Consider the following 17,918-nt stretch of genomic DNA (forward strand, 5'->3'; position numbering starts at 1 on the left):
CCCTGGCCTTGCTCAGTGGGTTAAGGATCCGGCGTTGCTGCGAGCTGTGGTGTACGTCGCAGACGCGGCTCGGATCCCGCGTTGCTGTGGCTGTAGCGTAGGCCGTTGGCTACGGCTCCGATTGGACCCCTTGCCTGGGAACCTCCACATGCCGAGGGAGCAGCCCTAGAAAGGGCAAAAAGACAAAAAATAAATAAATAAAATATAGTTTTGTTTAGCTGTAAGTCAGATGGGTTTTATCTTCCTCCAGAAAGCCTGCTCAGACCTTCCTGTTATGCCTGCTGAAAATCTGGATTCAGAACTCTACTTTGATTTTCCTTTAACCTGTGCTCAAAGCATTTTATCATGTGTATGATAATCATCTGTTTAGATTGCCTGTTTCTCATGCTAGACTCCAAGCGCAGTGAATACCCAGATTGTAGATGCCTGTTTCTGTTTTCTCAGTGCCTGGCACATGGGGAGGGTCAATATGTTCTAACTGGATTAAAGTGAAATAAAATAGGATAGTTTGAAACAGGCTTATGAAAAGATGTTCAACATTGCTAATTATTAGAGAAATGCAAATCAAAAATACAGTGAGGTGTGGAGCTCCAGTTGTGGCTCAGCAGGTTAAGGACCTGATGTTGTCTCTGTGAGGATGTGTGGATGTGGGTTCAATCCCTGGCCTCACTCAGTGGGTTAAGGATTCAGCATTGCTGCAAGCTGCAATGTAGATTGGAGATGCGGCTTGGATCTGGTATTGCTATAGCAGAGGCCACAGCTACAGCTCTGATCTGACCCCTGGCCTGGGAACATCTATATACTGCAGGTGCTGCCATAAAAAGAAGGAAAAAAAAAACCTGCAATGAAGTACCATTTCACACTGGTCAGAATCACCATCATCTAAAAGTATACAAATCGGAGTTCCCGTCGTGGCGCAGTGGTTAACGAATCCGACTAGGAACCATGAGGTTGCGGGTTCGGTCCCTGCCCTTGCTCAGTGGGTTAAGGATCCGGCGTTGCCGTGAGCTGTGGTGTAGGTGGCAGACGCGGCTCGGATCCCGCGTTGCTGTGGCTCTGGCGTAGGCCGGTGGCTACAGCTCCGATTCAACCCCTAGCCTGGGAACCTCCATATGCCGCGGGAGCGGCCCAAGAAATAGCAACAACAAAAAAAAAGACAAAAGACAAAAAAAAATAAAAAATAAAAAAAAAATAAAAGTATACAAATAATGAATGCTGGAGAGGATGTGGAGAAAGGGGAGCCTTCCTACACTATTAGTGGGAGTGTAAATTGGTGCAGCCACTGTGGAAAACAGTGTGGAGGTTACTTAAAAAACTAAAAATAGTCACCTTGCTGTGCAGCAGAAAATTGACAGAACACTGTCAATCAGCTATAATGGAAAAATAAAAATCATTATTTAAAAAAAAAACAACTAAAAATAGAGTTATTATATGATCCAGCAATTCTGCTCCTAGGCATATATCTGGAAAAGATGGAAACTTTAATTCAAACAGATACGTGCACCCCAGTGTTCAGAGCAGCACTGTTTATAACAGCCAAAACGTAGGAGCAACCTAAATGTCCATTGATAGAAGAATGGATAAAGAAAATGTGGTATGTATATACAATAGAATATTACTCAGCCATAAAAAAAGTGAAATTAGGCCATTTGCAACAACCAGGATGGACCTAAAGATTATCACACTAAATGAAGTAAATCAGAGAAAGACAAATGTTATATGATACCACTTATATGTGGAATCTAAAAAAATGATACAAGTAACTTAATTATAAAACATAAATAGACTCAGACAGGAAACAGACTTATGATTACCACAGGGAAAAGGGCAATGAGGGATAAATTGGGAATTTGGGATTAACAGATGACACACTACTGTATGTAAAATAGATAAGCAAGGAACTACTGTATAGCACAGGGAACTATATTCAGCATCTTGTAATAAATTCTAATGGAAAAGAAGCTGAAAAAGAGTGTGTGTGTGTGTATACATATGTATATATTCACACACAGACACATACATATATGTGAATCACTTTGCTAATACACCTGAAACATTGTAATTCAGCTGTATTTCAGTTAAAATAATTAATTAAAAAATGATAGTTTGAATCCCAGGAATTCATGTAAAATGGCATTCATATGATTAGAAAAGGAAATAAAAATAGGTCTGGTTATTATAGTAATTATGTTACTTTGTATTCCTTTACTTATTAGATATCAAATGACCACTTGACAGTTATCAGCATTATATTTCTCAAGTGTACCAAGTTTTACAAGATTATGATTGACCTGATCAGAGTGTAGGAAATAGAAGGTTGGGAGGAGAACAGTTAAAATAACAATAAATATGTATTTTTCAATAATAAAATTTCTGATTGGCATTGCCTTCCAAATAAATTTTCTTCTTTTAAAAGTTTTTAAGTAGTTTCCGTTGTGGCTCAGCAGGTTAAGAACCCGACATAGTGTCCACGAGGATTCGGGTTTGATCCCTGGCCTCACTCAGTGGGTTAAGGATCCAGCATGCTGGAAGCTGCGTAGGTTGTAGGTCGAAGAGGTGGCTCAGATCCAGCATTGCTGTGGCTCTGGCGTAAGCCGGCAGCTGCAGCTCCGATTCGACCTCTAGCCTGGGAACTTCCATGTGCTGTGGGTACGGCCTTAAAAAATTAAAACAACAACAACAAAAAGTTCTTAAGCCAGCCCTTACTAGCTTAAAATCCATTGTCCTTTGTACTTGCATCGTCCTTTGTTTTTTTGTTTTTTTTTTCTCATAAGTCTTGACAAAAATGTTATAGCAGCCTGGCCTTTTCACAGATTCATGTGGTATTGAAAAGGACATTCCCCTTCTTGGCCTCAGGACTGCCAGGTTTGGTCTTCAGACCACACGTTGAAAGTATGAAGGATAACACATCTCTGATTTACAGAACTCTGATTGGCGCACTTTAATTACATGCAATCACTTGTGATGCTTGTTAAATGCAGATTCCCGGGCCTCACCCTGGAAATTCTGGCCCATCATGTCTGAGATAAGAGTCCAGGTATCTGCATTTTTAAGAGGCTTACCAAGTGCTTTTGATGCAGGTATTTGAGGGACATGGTGTGAGAAATAGTAGTCTAAGGGAAAGAGCAGTAATTGTTGACCTTTTTTTTTTTTTTTTTTTTTTTGGTCTTTTGTCTCTTTAGGGCTGCACTTGCAGCATATGGAGGTTCCCAGGCTAGGGGTCCAATTGGAGCTTGTAGCCACTGGCCTACATCACAGCTACAGCAACGTGGAATCCAAGCCATGTCTGTGACCTACACCACAGCTCATGGCAACGCCGGATCCTTAACCCACTGAGCAAGGCCAGGGATCCAACCCTTGTCCCCATGGCTACTAGTCAGGTTCGTTAACTACAGAGCCACGACAGAGCTCTCCTGAAACACAGAGCTTTTAAAGGGAGGTATCTGGACTCACTTCTGGAGATTCTGATTTGGTGAATCTGGGCTGAGGTGATTCTGATACTTACTCATCCTTATATATTAGTAGTTTAAGGAGGCATGTGGGAAAGCTTACCTTGGGCTTTTGAATTTGGGGATGCAGATATAAAGCTGAGTTACTATAAAACCATAGCTCATAAGGAATTACATGTGTATGTATATTTATTTATACCTTTTTAGATCATAAACTACTGCTATTTTACTTTATCATATCATTGCTTTCTGTGGCAATAGTTAGAACAATCAGCTCTTCAAACAGAACTTGAGAAGGAAAAGCAAGCCCTCAAGAATGCCCTCGGAAAAGCCCAGCTCTCAGAAGAAAAGGAGCAAGAAAATAGTGAGCTCCGCACCCAACTTAAACAGCTGCAGGTAGAGACTTGTTGGTTCCAAATACATTCTTACATGGGACATCTTTATTAGTCACACTTTACAACCTGCTCTTACATGTAGTAAGCAACTTGAATTATTAGGAAAAAAAGGAATTCTGTTCCTTTGCGAGCCCATCTTTTTAAGATTATTAATATGCATATCCTTTGTGTTGTTACAATGGTGCTAAGAGATGGGGGCAGCGTTGATAGTAAGCAGAGATCACTATGTTAACTCATGGGTGACATTTCCCCTAAAAGCGGATTTGTCACCAGACTAAGCTAAAATGATCGGATTGATGCATTCTTCTTCTAGTGAAGTGTCTTTGTAATTATCCAGAAATTTAACTAGAGTGGGTTGTAGTAGAACTTCTTAATTGTCAAGTTTTTACAGTCCCCTTCTCAGAAGGACTGTCTTAAAAATGCAGTCATTTTACATTTGTAGGAGTTTTCTTTGGCAGACTATTTTTACAGCTATAGTCATAATAATCTGCCCAAGAAACTGCAGAAGTGGGTGGACAGGATTTTCCAGGTAATTAAGCTCTCTCAAAGAGGACAGATGTCTGAACAAACAAGTACCTGAATCAACACACAGGTCTCCAGATCTATGAGGTCAGGGGCCACCTGGCTGACCGAGGCGGCAGCTGTTATACTTTACTGGAAATGGAGGGGCAGAGTTACTGTGGTTTGGGGGAAGGCTCTAAAAAGTAATGCAGAGGGGTTTGTGACAAATAAGACTAAGCTCACCCAAATTCTCTCTTCTCCCAGTGCCTTGAATATTTTTTCCTCAAAGTTTAAGGAAATCTGGTTACCTAGAATTTAACTTTTACTGCTATCATTTCAGCTTCTGGAGCAAATATCACAAAAGATATACACGTTTTCCATTCTCTTGTGAGTTGTGTATGTGTGTTGGGTGTTCATTTGATTATTATTAACTTTTACCATGGAAATTTTCAAATAATAATAAACACAGATTAAATAGCCTCATGCCCTTTTGTTTATGCAGCTTAAACAACTATCAGCATTCTGCCATTCTTGTTTTGGTTAGTCCACTTTTTTTTTTTTTTTTGCTGGACTATTTTAAAGAAAATCTCATACATCTTTATTTCAACCATAAGTACTTCAGTTTATCGCTTAAAGAAAAGGACTATAATATATTCTTCAGGGGCCTTATCTCCAAAGTAGAAACTGAGATCGGCTTTCCAGAATGCTGGTCAATGCTGTGAAACTTCGTCCTTTGGTTACTTGGCCTACTAACCTCCTGACATGGAGTACAGTACAAGTTAAACTCACTCTGCATTTGTCCTTGTCAGAAATCATTTATTTATTTATTTATTTATTTTGTCTTTTTGCCATTTCTTGGGCCGCTCCTGCGGCATATGGAGGTTCCCGGGCTAGAGGTCGAATCGGAGCTGCAGCTGCCAGCCTACGCCAGAGCCACAGCAGCGCAGGATCCGAGCCGCGTCTGCGACCTACACCACAGCTCACGGCAACGCCGGAACCCCGACCCACTGAGCAAGGGCAGATCCCGAACCCGCAACCTCATGGTTCCTAGTCGGATTCGTTAACCACTGCGCCACGACGGGAACTCCCTTGTCAGAAATCATTTAGTTGCAGTGAACCAAAACCTACTTAACACTAGCTCAAGGAAGGAGACAGACAGCTTGCTAGTGACCACAGCTGCTCTCTGAGTCTTTCAGGGCGTACATAGCTCTCATTTCTCCTTCTGTGTCTCTCTGGGCCTTGATTTGACCCAGCATCAATCCCAGCCCTGAGCTGACATAACTTTACAGGTCTGGGTCTCATATAGGCTTGCTCTACTGGATCTTGGTTCACATTTTGGAGAGAGTGAGAACTTGTTTCCTGGCTAGTCAGTGGGTTGGCTGCCCTTGGGTCAGATCACTGGGGCCAGGATTAGATAGTAGAGCAGAAATGGGTGCCTCAGGTCAAAGGGCAGGGACAGGTTACAGATAAGAGATTCCAGATGGGACAGGCGCATTCATTGCAATGCTAAATTTAAGTTAACAGTGTTTGAAAAGGAGGGGAGGAGGAGTCAGAGATTAATGAACCTGACAAGGATCCATGAGGATTCCATGAGGATTTGAGCAGACCTGGCTCAAATCCTGCGTTGCTGTGGCTGTGGTGTAGGCCAGCAGCTGTAGCTTTGACCCCTCAGCCTGGAAACTTACATATGCCATGGGTGCAGCCCAAAAAAGCAAAAAAAAAAAAGGAAAGAAAAGAAAAGAAAACCACACACACTCACAATTTTATACTGAGTTTGAAGAAAATTAATACTGAGGTAAAACAGGTATTCAGGGGAATACAATCAGTAGTTAGAATGTAGAACTATTTTTTTCTGTACAATTTAGGGAAATTCTAGCAGTCTCTTTTTATTTGAAAGAGGCATTGTCTGAATTTAATTCTGGAGTCTAGATATGTTCATTAGTTTATTAGTAGTGAAAATATGTTGGCATATAACAAATATTCCCACAGAGTACTAGAAGCTATTAGAAAGGCTTCAGTATTAGATATTCCATTTTTCAGTTGATTGGCAAATAGAGCTGAGTATTGGGGGAAGGTATTATTTTTTTTTTAAACTTTGAATTATGTACATTCTCAAGCATATACAAAAATGAATACTAGAATGAATCCTCATGTATATTCACCCATGTTCAACAGTTATCAACACGTGGCCTATCTTATTTCATCTGTAACTCATGGCCAGTCTTATTTAATCTATAATACCCTCTACATCTCACCTCTCACACCTGTTCACACACTGAGTTATTTTGAAGTAAATCCAAAACATCTGATTTTATCTGTAAATATTATACTATTGTATGTATCTCTTAAAAATAAGGGCTTTAAGAAAGAAGCATAAATACAGATGCCATTGTCACACCTTAAAATTATAACTCTCTAATATCATCAAATACCTTAAGTATACAAATTTTTCACATTATCTCATAAATTTTCTATAGGTGTTTTGTTGGAATCAGAATCCAGATAAGGTGCACACATTGCCTTTGGTTGACTTCATTCTTAAGTCTCGTAAAATCTCTAGGTTTGCTTTTTTTTTTCCTTCTGTTACATATTAAAGAAAACCAGGTCTTTATCCTGTAGAGTTTCCTAGTCTAGATTTTGCTGGTTTCATCCCTATGACATTGATTAGCATGTTCTTCTGTCACATATGGAGGCTTATTTAGATTTGAGTTACTTTTTGACAAGAGGACATTCCTACGTAGTGTACATAGGTACTTCTTTTTGCATCACATCAGGAGACATCATAATGCTGTTTGTGTCTTTTGTGACTTTGGAATTGATCGATAGATTCAGATATTGTAAGCACTAGTGAAAAGGGTTTTTAAAAAATTGGTAAAGGGAGTTGGATAGAGCTATCATATGATAAATAATACAGGCTGCCTTTGTGTATGTGGTATATTTTTAATTTTGTTTTGGTAACTTTTACCCTTCTCTATTTTACTCTTCTTGATAGGATGACAATAACCTATTAAAACAGCAACTTAAAGATTTCCAGAACCACCTTAACCATGTAGTCGATGGCTTGATTCGTCCAGAAGAAGTGGCAGCTCGTGTGGATGAGCTAAGAAGAAAACTGAAGTCAGGAGCAGGGGAAATGAGGTAATGGAATATCTAGACCTCCATGTATAGAGTTGATTGGCAAATAGAGCTGAGTATTGGGGGAAGGTATTATTTTTTCAATGATGTGAGGTCCAATGATGAAATCACCTTCCCAACTATTGTAAATGGAGGATTTCTTTTGTAAGAATTCCCCTTACCATGTTACTGTTGTTGAGACACAGATTTCTTAAATTGTCTGTCAGTGATTTTTTTAATATTTTTAATCTTTTATACTTTTTAGTATTATTTAATTCAAAAAACATAAAGGTTTTAAGAGTAGCTCTTGAGGAGTTCCTATTGTGGCTCAGTGGGTTAAGAACCCAACTAGTATCCATGAGGATTCAGGTTCGATCCCTGGCCTCACTCACTGGTTTAAGGATCTGGTGTTGCCACAAACTGCAGTGTAGATCACAGATGTGGCCCAGATCTGGTGTTGCTGTGGCTGTGGCACAGGCTTCAAGTGCAGTTCCGATTTGACCCAGAGCCTGGGAACCTCCATATTCCTTAGGTGCAGCCTGAAAAAAAAAAAGAGTAACTCTTGAAAGCTTATTGCATGTGATCAAGAAGTAGAGCCACATTATGCATTTTAAATAGAAAACAAATACCAAAAGAAAACTGAGTCTAATTTGAATGTATGAAATAAACATGTATTCTTTGAACACACATTGTTAGCCTGATAGGAGCCTGTGCTTTCATAGCGGCAACAGTCATTTGATAAATAGTGATTTGCACTCAGGAAATGCTAAGTAATTTGCTGTGGACTGACACCAGTCCCATTCCACACCACTCTTCTTACTCCTGCATGAAGGTTACCAGCATGTTTGCATCCAGCATCAAGAATAAACTGTCGTAGGAGGGACTGGGAATTTGAGGTTAATAGATGCAAACTGTTGCCTTTGGAATTGATAAGCAATGGGACCCTGCTGTATAGCACTGGGAACTATGTCTGGTCACTTGTGATGGAGCATGATAATGTGAGAAAACGAGAATGTATACATGTATGTGTGACTGGGTCACCTTGCTGTGCAGTAGAAAATTGACAGAACACTGTAAGTCAGCTATAATGGAAAAAATAAAAATAATTATAAAAAAATTTTTTTAAATGAACTGTCATATTTATACCATCTTTTTTTCCCCCCTTATCAGAATCCATAGTCCTTCAGATATCTTAGGGAAAAGTCTTGCTGATTTGCAGAAACAATTCAGTGAAATCCTTGCACACTCCCAGTGGGAAAGAGAGGAAGCTCAAGTGAGAGAGCGAAAACTCCAAGAAGAAATGGCTCTGCATCAAGAGAAACTGGCAAACGGACAAGAAGAGTTCAGGCAGGCCTGTGAGAGAGCCCTTGAAGCAAGAGTAAGAGAAGGGCGAAAGGCAGCTGGAGGGAAGTGTTGCAAAAATATCCATATTTTTCAGTAAATTACAATGCTTCCTTTCTCATGTACATACAGTGCAATTGTTGGTGTTGTCACTCCTGACATGTCAAACTAGTTGTGACTAGAATTCAGCCCTGAGTTATGGTTACTGATGTTAAAGTCAGGCTTCTTTGGGACAGTGTTTCCCTTGATTTGGAAGCAAGTGTGAGGTATTTCTTAACATGCAGGTAAATAATACCACATTGCTAGGGTGTCAGAACCTGAGTTTTCGATATAATTATTTTAATGATAAGGCAAAAATTAAAATGGATCCTAGAGAGCAGTTGTGATAAAACCATCCCCGGTAATTCATTAGTACTTTTCATTATACTCTTTAGTAAAATGAAATATAATTCTCTGGAAGGTTTTTATTTTGCCCAAAACATATTTTGCTTAAAAATCATCTTTGAAACTTGATTTCCTCACAGATGAATTTTGACAAGAGGCAACATGAAGCAAGGATTCACCAGTTAGAGAGTGAAATTCACTATTTACAAGAAAATCTAAAAAGTATGGAGGAAATCCAAGGCCTTACAGATCTCCAGCTTCAGGAAGCTGATGAAGAGAAGGAGAGAATTCTGGCCCAACTCCAAGAGTTAGAGAAAAAGGTGGGCAAGACCTGGAAAGAGGCATGAGTCCTTGCTGCCTTGGTCCTGCTCCCAGCAGTTGAGCAGCTGAGAGGAATGTGCTCACAGTCACCTCTGGCTGCATTGCTGGCCTAGGGGTGGACCTGACCTGGAGAAATCTGGATGCATGTCATCGAATCAAGGGCCTGGGGCAGGGGTGCCACGATGGATGGAAACGAGAAGTGGGATGGAAGGAGGGCTTAAGAGTTGGTTAGGTGGTGGTATTTAAATGCTATTGGGATGAATTTGCCCCCTTCAGAACTCCTTGTAACATCTGTCAGAAATTACTTTTAGATTCCTCACTTTTCTTTCTACTGCCTTGGCCTCTCTGAATTTCTCCAACCCACCTCAGCCGTTTGTTCCCATTGTCACACCCCAGGCCTTGTTAAATTCAGAACTTGCACCCAGCATCTCCAAAGTCACAAACTGAAACATCCCACTCTGATCATGACCTCTTACCCTGTCAGCACCTTCGCACTGACAGTTTTTCAACCTTATCGATAATTCCAATGCATTAGCCCCACTTTTTCTGTCAGGCTTTCCTGTCTTTACTTTCTTCCTTGTCCAACTTAAATTCCCTTGTCTCCCACTATGGCCATTTTTTGCAAATATCCTCAAAGACCTTGCCCTTTTCTCTTTCTATGACAAAACTGCAGCTCTCCGCTTTCTTTGGGCCTATCCCCATGGCTGAAGAAAAAAAATCACCCACCCAAGTGGGCAGCATTACCCTTTTCCCTGGTAAACTCACTCCCATGCTGCACACTGTTTTATACTATCTCACTCCTCACACCTACCCTTTCCCGGCCTCAGTAAATGACAAGCTTCATACTTCATAGAACCTACCAAGTCCCAAGGCTTATTGAATCTGCCTCCAGAGTTTATCTGGAATATTTGAACTTTTTCCTTCTCCAGTGCCACCACCCTCACCTAGCCATCGTCTCACTGCTGGACAACTGCTGTGACCACCCAGCATCTCCCACTTTCACTCATGACCCTGCTCCACAGCGCAGCCACCGTGCTCTTCCAGAAACATGAATGGGCTCTTGTCAGTCCCTCCTTATCCCCTCTCTCCAGCAGCTTCTTTTGTTTTTAGGATAAAGCCCATGAGGTCTTGCATGATTTGTCTCTGTTTAACTCCCCCCCCCCCCCTTTTTTTAACCACTGCTGCTTCTTTCAGTTCCTGAAAATTTCCAAGTTCTCCCTTCCTTCCTGGCCATTCCTCCTCCTGGACCAAGTCATTCCACTTTCTTCTCCCTGATGGCTCTCTCCCCACCAATCTGATTCTCTCCTGCAAGCTTCTCCCAAGTGCCTTGCTCTGTCCCTAGATAGCAGTAGTCACAATTTTAATTATGCATTTGTCTAATTATGTATTTGTTTAATTATGCATTTGTCTAATTATGTATTTGTTTAATATGTCTCTCATAAGCTCTTTGAGGGCAGCAGCTAAGTCCATTTTGTTTACCGCCATATGCCCAGTGTCTGACTCAGGGATCATAACGGGCTGGTCCATCACTTGGTGATGGTACCAAGAATTGTTTTTCCAACAAATGAATGGATTTATGATCATAAAGATTCTTAACTAAGTATAATGATTTCATTCTAAGTTTATCATCCAATTTTGAGATGTTTTAATGTATTTATTCATTCAGGAGCACCTGCCATGTATCAGGTATTGTTCTAGGTGTGGGATATATGGCAGTGAACAGAGTCCTGGCCCTCATGGAGCTTATATCTTAATTCATTGCTGCCAAATGGTTCATCTCTTTAATGTTTCTTTTATTTTAGAAGAAACTTGAAGATGCCAGATCTCAGGCACAGTTTCTTGGTTTAGATAAAGAACTGAAGAAACTAAAGAAAGCTGTGGCTGCCTCTGATAAGGTAGCCACAGCTGAGCTGACCATTGCCAAAGACCAGCTTAAGTCCCTTCACGGAACCGTTATGAAGATTAACCAGGAGCGAGCAGAGGTGAGTCCCCATGTACAGAACAAGTTTCTGACAGGACTGTTCCTATCAAAAAAACATAGCCACTTTTATTATTGATCTCTTGCTACAGACCACCATATAGTGGTTCAGACTTGAAGATTGTATTTCCCGAATCACAGCCCTGTCATGGGTCCTATACTGTATTGAGTCCTGAAGGAACCATCAAATGGAACATACTATCCCTACCTCAGAGTATAGGGATCTGCTTAGAAAGGTAGCTCTCAACCTGAACTTCAAGGCTTGCCATCTTATCCTTTTGATCCTCAACTTTTTCATCTTGTGCAGTCAGATGACACTATGTTATCATGGGTTACTATGACTCCTGGCTGAGATAAATCTGTTACAGTCTTTATAGGATGCAAATGCTAATGGGATTAAGACAGTAGATCCTAGGAGGGAAAAAAATCTAACCATGGGAGTCCAGAGAGATACTAGTCACGGAATATTATAGAATGGAATTAAAAATTAGCCCTCACCCTTTCTGATGCAGCATGCTACTCACTTGGTCCCCACGAAGAGTGGAGTGGGGTGCCAAGTGACAGGAACATCACAGATAAGGTGAGACTTGGCACCATGTGTGCATGGGGTAGCCAGGCAGGCAGTCTGATGAAAGCAGAGGAATCAGTCTGAGAAGAAGAAAGAAATGAAGAAAATAGCCTGCAATAGCAGTGGTGCCTTTCTCACACCTCCGGCCCCATAGGAGCTGCAGGAAACAGAGAGGTTCAGCAGAAAGGCAGCGCAAGCGGCCAGAGATCTGACCCGAGCAGAAGCGGAGATTGAACTCCTGCAGAATCTTCTCAGGGATAAAGAAGAGCAGGTCAGTGCTGGTACCACCCCTGAGACCTCCTCCTTAGTGGTTCCTAAACTGCTGAGTTGCTATAGGCGACATCTCAAAGAATTTTGAAGGACAGTCAGTAGTCGATCAGTACTTGATCCTCTACTGTGTACCAGGCATAGAACAGTTTAAATTCGAGGAGTAATGCAGTTCCTCATCAGTAAAGCCTAAGTAAAAAATCACCAAATTATAGTCACCTTGCAAGGATAAGTGCAACTGGGAAAGGATATTCATTGGCAACGTGGTGTATGTGATTTTTTAATAGTTTCGAATTGAGATGGAGAAAGTAGATGCAGGCACCAGAGGCACAAACTCACAGGTGCTAGAAATTGAAAAACTGAATGAGACCATGGAAAGACAAAGGACAGAGATTGCGAGGCTGCGGAATTTATTAGACCTCACCGGGGCTGGTAAAGTATTGCCTGTCGATTTTGGTAGTGGTTTTGTAGTTGTTCTAAAATCAAATCATCTTTTTTTTTTTTTTTTTTTTTTTTGCCTTTAGCAAATCTATTTAACTGTTACAGATCAGTTCCATGCTTGATATACAAAGCTGTGATAATTAGCTTAATAAAGCAAAGAACTTTTTAAAAATTATGTAAGTACAGTAGTATTCAGAGACTTGGTTATAGAGAGAGATTTACTTTTATATTTTCTTTCTTTCTTTTTTTTTTAAAGCCATGCCTAAGGCATATGGAAGTTCCCAGGCTAGGGGTTGAATCGGAGCTGCAGCTCCCAGCCTACACCACAGCCACGGCAATGCAGGATCTGAGCCACACCTGCAACCTACACCGCAGCTCAAGGCAACGCTGGATCCTTAACCCACTGAACAAGGCGAAGGATCAAACCTGCATCCTCATGGAGACTAGTTGGGTTCTTAACCCCCTGAGCCACAATGGGAACTCCTACTTTTGTATTTTCAAAAGAAATTACATTTACAAATCTGTTTCTCTCCCTGGCTCACTTTATAAGTGAACAGCAGTATGATGTCTGTCCTCTTTAAGCATTAGCTAAAGCTTATTTCCAAAGGACAGGCTGAATGGCAGCTTTGAGGAACTGATAAAAGTCACTGAATCTCAGGAATCACTTTTGTATTTTGAGAGAAAGGAAATAGATGATTTCATACCTGGCTTCCTAGAATGGCTTTCCTTTACAGATAACAAAGGAGGCTTTGAAAATGTTTTGGAAGAAATTACTGAACTTCGACGTGAAGTTTCTTATCAGAATGATTACATCAGCAGCATGGCAGATCCTTTCAAAAGACGAGGTTATTGGTACTTTATGCCACCACCGCCATCATCAAAAGTAGGTCTCTGGTGTTGGGAATGTACACTAAACAAAGTGTGACAACGTTCCTTTCCCCAAATCTGTGATCAGGTGTCAAGAACAACATATCTAGGCCCAGCCATGCATTAAGACTCTTAAGTGTATTCAGTGTGATATGGAAATAGAACATTCCCAAGGAATCTGGTAGTTGCCCCTTCCTGCTCAGGTGGAATGTTGTGGGGGCCCAGAATGCGTATTCTGAAGGGAATAAAGTGACCTGAGCCCAGAGAGCCTTTTGGGAATGGCTGTAAAATTATACGGGGCTTAGAGAAAAATAGGCACCTGGATTTAATTTCATTTTGTTAGCCATTCATTCGTGCTGACTGAGGTCTAGGTCAAGTGCTGGCTTTAGTGGGTTATAGCCCCTGCTCTCAAAGAGCTCACAGCTATTGGGGAACACAGGCACACCAATGTAGTTACAAAACAGTGACGTACATGTGACACAGACTAGGCCTGTGTGCTCTAGTTGCAGAGAAGTGTTAAGGAGTCATCTCATGGGGATGTTTAGGAAAGAGAGTTTCACAGCGGGGCTGTGAAGTCAGCACTTAGCAACCCTCAAGGGATAGGCTTTCAGGAGGAAGAGAACAGTTTGGGAGGAAGAGGAGGATTGGTTTAGCCAAAGCAAGTAGCCTTGTGGGGCTAGAGGGTTGGGTGGGAACAGTGAAAGGTGAAGCTGGAAAAGTAGAGTGGGGTCATGCTTTTTTAAGAAAAAGGATGGTGGGGGGGGCCTCAAAATCCCTCGCCGTCAATTATATGTAGGCCTTGGGAAACTGCAGTGGTGTGACCTATGGTCAGAGCTGTAGTTTAGGAAGAATAATCGGGCAGAGACCTAGAATAGGTGAGCTCTGCGTGGGGCTATTTGAATGCATTCAGGTGAAGGGTGGCCAACACCCATGCAGGTCACATGGCCATGTAATTGCATCTCATTTCTGCCAGTGAGAAATGAGAACTTTGATACATGAAAAGAAACCAGATCTTTCTCAGCTTTGCTCCATCTCAGCTTTTCTCCAGACATTTCTCCACAATTGGCCATTTTATTTGTAAGAGATAGTATGCTCTGCTGTCATTTATTTTAGGTTTCCAGCCACAGTTCCCAGGCCACCAAGGACTCTGGTGTCGGCCTAAAGTATGCAGCCTCAACTCCTCTTAGAAAACCTCAGCAGGATGGGAAGGAAGGCAGTGCACCTCCCCCTGCTTCAGGATACTGGGTTTATTCTCCCATCAGGAGTGGATTACATAAATCATTTTCAAATAGAGGTAAGTTAAATCATATAAAGGAAGTGGCATTTCTCTTGCCTGTTTAGTGACCTTTTATTGATTCCCTGAAATCCACAAGACACAGTCCAAACTCCTTAGCTTTCTCTACAAGGCCCTCTGTGATCTGGTCTCTGCCAGTGACCTCTTGTCTCTGTTGTCCTCAATCTCTCACAGGTCAGCTGCACCCAACTGCATGCTGTGTTTCTCACACTTCCATGTTTTAAATCCTCTGTTTGGAATGTCTGTCTTCTTCCTTTCTCTCCCAAACCTATTCCTACTCCTCCTTCAAAAAGACCCAGGTCCTCAAACAGCACTCTTTTCGTGGAGTGTTCCTTCTCCCTGTCTTACCCAAGCCAGCTGAGCAGTGGCTTCACCTGCACTCCTGGAATGTGGCAGCTTAGGTCCTTGTAACATGGCATTAATTAGTTCATCTGAAATGAAGTAGTGTAGATCTGTCTCCCAGAGCTCCAGGGGGAAAAGTCAGACCTGGGGTGAATCCTAACTCTTTTACTAAGTACCTGTATCATCTTAGGCAAATTATTTAGCTGCTCTAAGACTGTTAATCTATAAAATGGGGATATTACCTTCTGAGAATTTTTTCCTTCAGGAGCTTTTTGTTGAGTGCCTGCTGTGTGCTAGGTTCTCTGTCATCAGTGATAAACAAACCTAGTTCCTACTTATAGGGGAGATAAGTAAGTGAACCAGCACCTGAGAGAGGCTGTGTCACAGTACTGGTAGAGCTGAGAGCTCTGGGATCTCATGGCACCTCTCTGTTGGTCTTTGATGTGGCATGAAGCAGGCACCCAAATGGTTGCTGAATAAATGGATGAATGAAGACATAAAAAAACAAACCCACAGATAGGAAAAACTCAAGTTCAGGTGCTGAAAAGAATTTGAATCCCTGTTTTCACCTGCTTTTCAAAACTGCTTTTAACCTTTTCCACAGAATTTTATTTTCCCACCTCAGGTATCTAGGTCTGAATGCTGCTATTCTCTGTTAAACTCATTTACCTAATTGCCATGGGGTAAAACACTCTTCTGTTTATTTGTTTCAAGATGCAGACAGTGGAGGAGATAGCCAGGAGGAAAGCGAGCTGGATGACCAAGAGGACCAGCCATTTGTGCCTCCTCCTGGATACCTGATCTACACCGTGTTCCCCGATGGTTCTCCTGTACCCCAGGGCACAGCCCTGTATGCACCACCTCCTCCCCTGCCCAACAGCAGCCGACCTCTCACCCCTGGCACTGTTGTTTATGGCCCGCCTCCTGCTGGGGTCCCCTTTGTATATGGGCCTCCACCCCCCAACTTCTCCGTCCCTCTCATCCCAGTGGGCGTGCTGCATTGCAACGTTCCAGAACACCATAATTTAGTAAGTGGAAAGACGTAAGCCCCCCTATCCACACTGCTTCCACGGGAGGCTGAATAAGGTTGTATGCTTAATGAGTTGACCTTCTTAGGAATGGATTCTCTTCCAAAGGTGTGTTTGTAAGGCTGATGTTTAGAACTGTGCAAGCATTCTCTTATTAAAATACTGTTCTAAGCTTAGGAGTTCCCATTGTGGCTCAGCGAAAATGAATCTGACTCCTATCCATGAGGACACAGGTTTGCTCCCTGGCCTCGCTCACATTGCTGTGAGCTGTGGTGTAGGTCGAAGATGAGGCTTGGATCTGGCGTTGCTGTGGCTGGGGCGTAGGCCAGCGTCTACAGCTCCGATTGGACCTCTGGCCTGGGAACCTCCATATGCCACAGGTGTGGCCCTAAATAGACCAAAAAAAATACTGTTCTTGGAGTTTTGTGGTGCGGCGTGTTAAGGATCTGTCATTTCACTACAGTGGCTTGGGTTGCTGCTGTGGCACAGATTTGATCCCTGGCCTAGGAACTTCTACATGCCTTGGGCATGACCAAAAAAAAGAAATGCAGTTCGGGACAAGAGTTAAGGTACCAGGCCAGTTTATAAACCCAGTTTAACCATTTTATAACAAAAATGCTTTCAGTCCAGAAATTAGCCATTTTTTAACAGCTTGTTGTATATTTTTCTGTTGACAAGTACTGTATTAATATGTATATGTAGATATATTCACATGCTAGTGCCTATACTTGTACGCTTACAGAGATGCATATGTGTGCATACACACATACACACGTATATATGCTTGTGTATAAACCTGTGTATGAGCAGCATATAGTAAGGTTTTGGTGGGGTTTATCTTTGGGTGCTGAGATTAGTTATTATTCTTTTCATAGTTTTTGTCTCATGCACATGATTTTGTATTCTGTTTTTCCCACTTATTGTTACAAATATTTCCCCATGGTTTTGCAAGTGTTTTTAAGCAGTATTTTAATGACTGCATAACACATTTCTTTATGTGTAGGCAATGTTCATTTAACTGTATGTAAATTTTTACTGTATTTTGTACTTTTCCCCTAGGCTAAATTCCAAGAAATGATTACTTTCTTATCATTAGTTTATGTTTATAACTTTTTGGTTCTAAAGAAACAAAATGCATTACAAGTGGCTCCTTCATATTCAAGACACCTGGAGCTCTTTATTTTTTGCTTTCCTCTCAAGAAGTTGAGAGGAAGATAAAGGACTAGTACATGTGGGCGCCAAGCCACCAGCCCCCTTTTAACAGGCTAGTTTCAGAGGGACTGTGGATATTCACATGGTTAAAAATGGTAGTTACTCACATTATCTTGCAGTTTTTCAGTGCACACTCCATTTATAGCAGTTCTGTTGGTTCAGCATCTAATAATCTCCTGAACAGGTTCTTTTCCCCTCCACCAGTACCCGGCTGTTTCTGTGGTTTCCCCGGTGAGCCTTTGTACCTCCCTACATTTTTGCACATTATTTCTTCAGCTTAGTTATTTCTCATTTTGTTTTTTCTTCAAAACCCAGACAAAAACACCTCCTCCTAGGCTGCTTTCTCAGCCTGCTCCCCTCCTATGTGCCCAGGGGAGAGACCTCTATATATGTCTCTGCCAGATGCTGAACTCTAG

At 41.6% G+C, this 17,918-nt stretch overlaps 1 protein-coding gene across 8 annotated transcripts in view; it reads left to right on the plus strand.

Annotated features, from left to right (window-relative positions):
• CNTRL (centriolin) overlaps nucleotides 1-17,918 on the plus strand; it is a 93,535-nt gene that overhangs the window by 48,521 nt on the left and 27,096 nt on the right. For all 8 annotated transcript variants that reach the window (XM_021068196.1, XM_021068190.1, XM_021068218.1 and 5 more), the window contains 10 exons: nucleotides 3,711-3,845; nucleotides 7,338-7,483; nucleotides 8,630-8,837; nucleotides 9,325-9,504; nucleotides 11,308-11,487; nucleotides 12,206-12,322; nucleotides 12,606-12,750; nucleotides 13,494-13,642; nucleotides 14,740-14,920; nucleotides 15,977-16,290. In XM_021068196.1, the coding sequence (XP_020923855.1) occupies nucleotides 3,711-3,845; nucleotides 7,338-7,483; nucleotides 8,630-8,837; nucleotides 9,325-9,504; nucleotides 11,308-11,487; nucleotides 12,206-12,322; nucleotides 12,606-12,750; nucleotides 13,494-13,642; nucleotides 14,740-14,920; nucleotides 15,977-16,290 (1,755 nt within the window). The remainder of the gene's footprint in view (nucleotides 1-3,710; nucleotides 3,846-7,337; nucleotides 7,484-8,629; nucleotides 8,838-9,324; nucleotides 9,505-11,307; nucleotides 11,488-12,205; nucleotides 12,323-12,605; nucleotides 12,751-13,493; nucleotides 13,643-14,739; nucleotides 14,921-15,976; nucleotides 16,291-17,918) is intronic.

This window comes from Sus scrofa, chromosome 1, assembly GCF_000003025.6.
Source record: "Sus scrofa isolate TJ Tabasco breed Duroc chromosome 1, Sscrofa11.1, whole genome shotgun sequence".
Lineage (NCBI taxonomy): Eukaryota > Metazoa > Chordata > Mammalia > Artiodactyla > Suidae > Sus > Sus scrofa.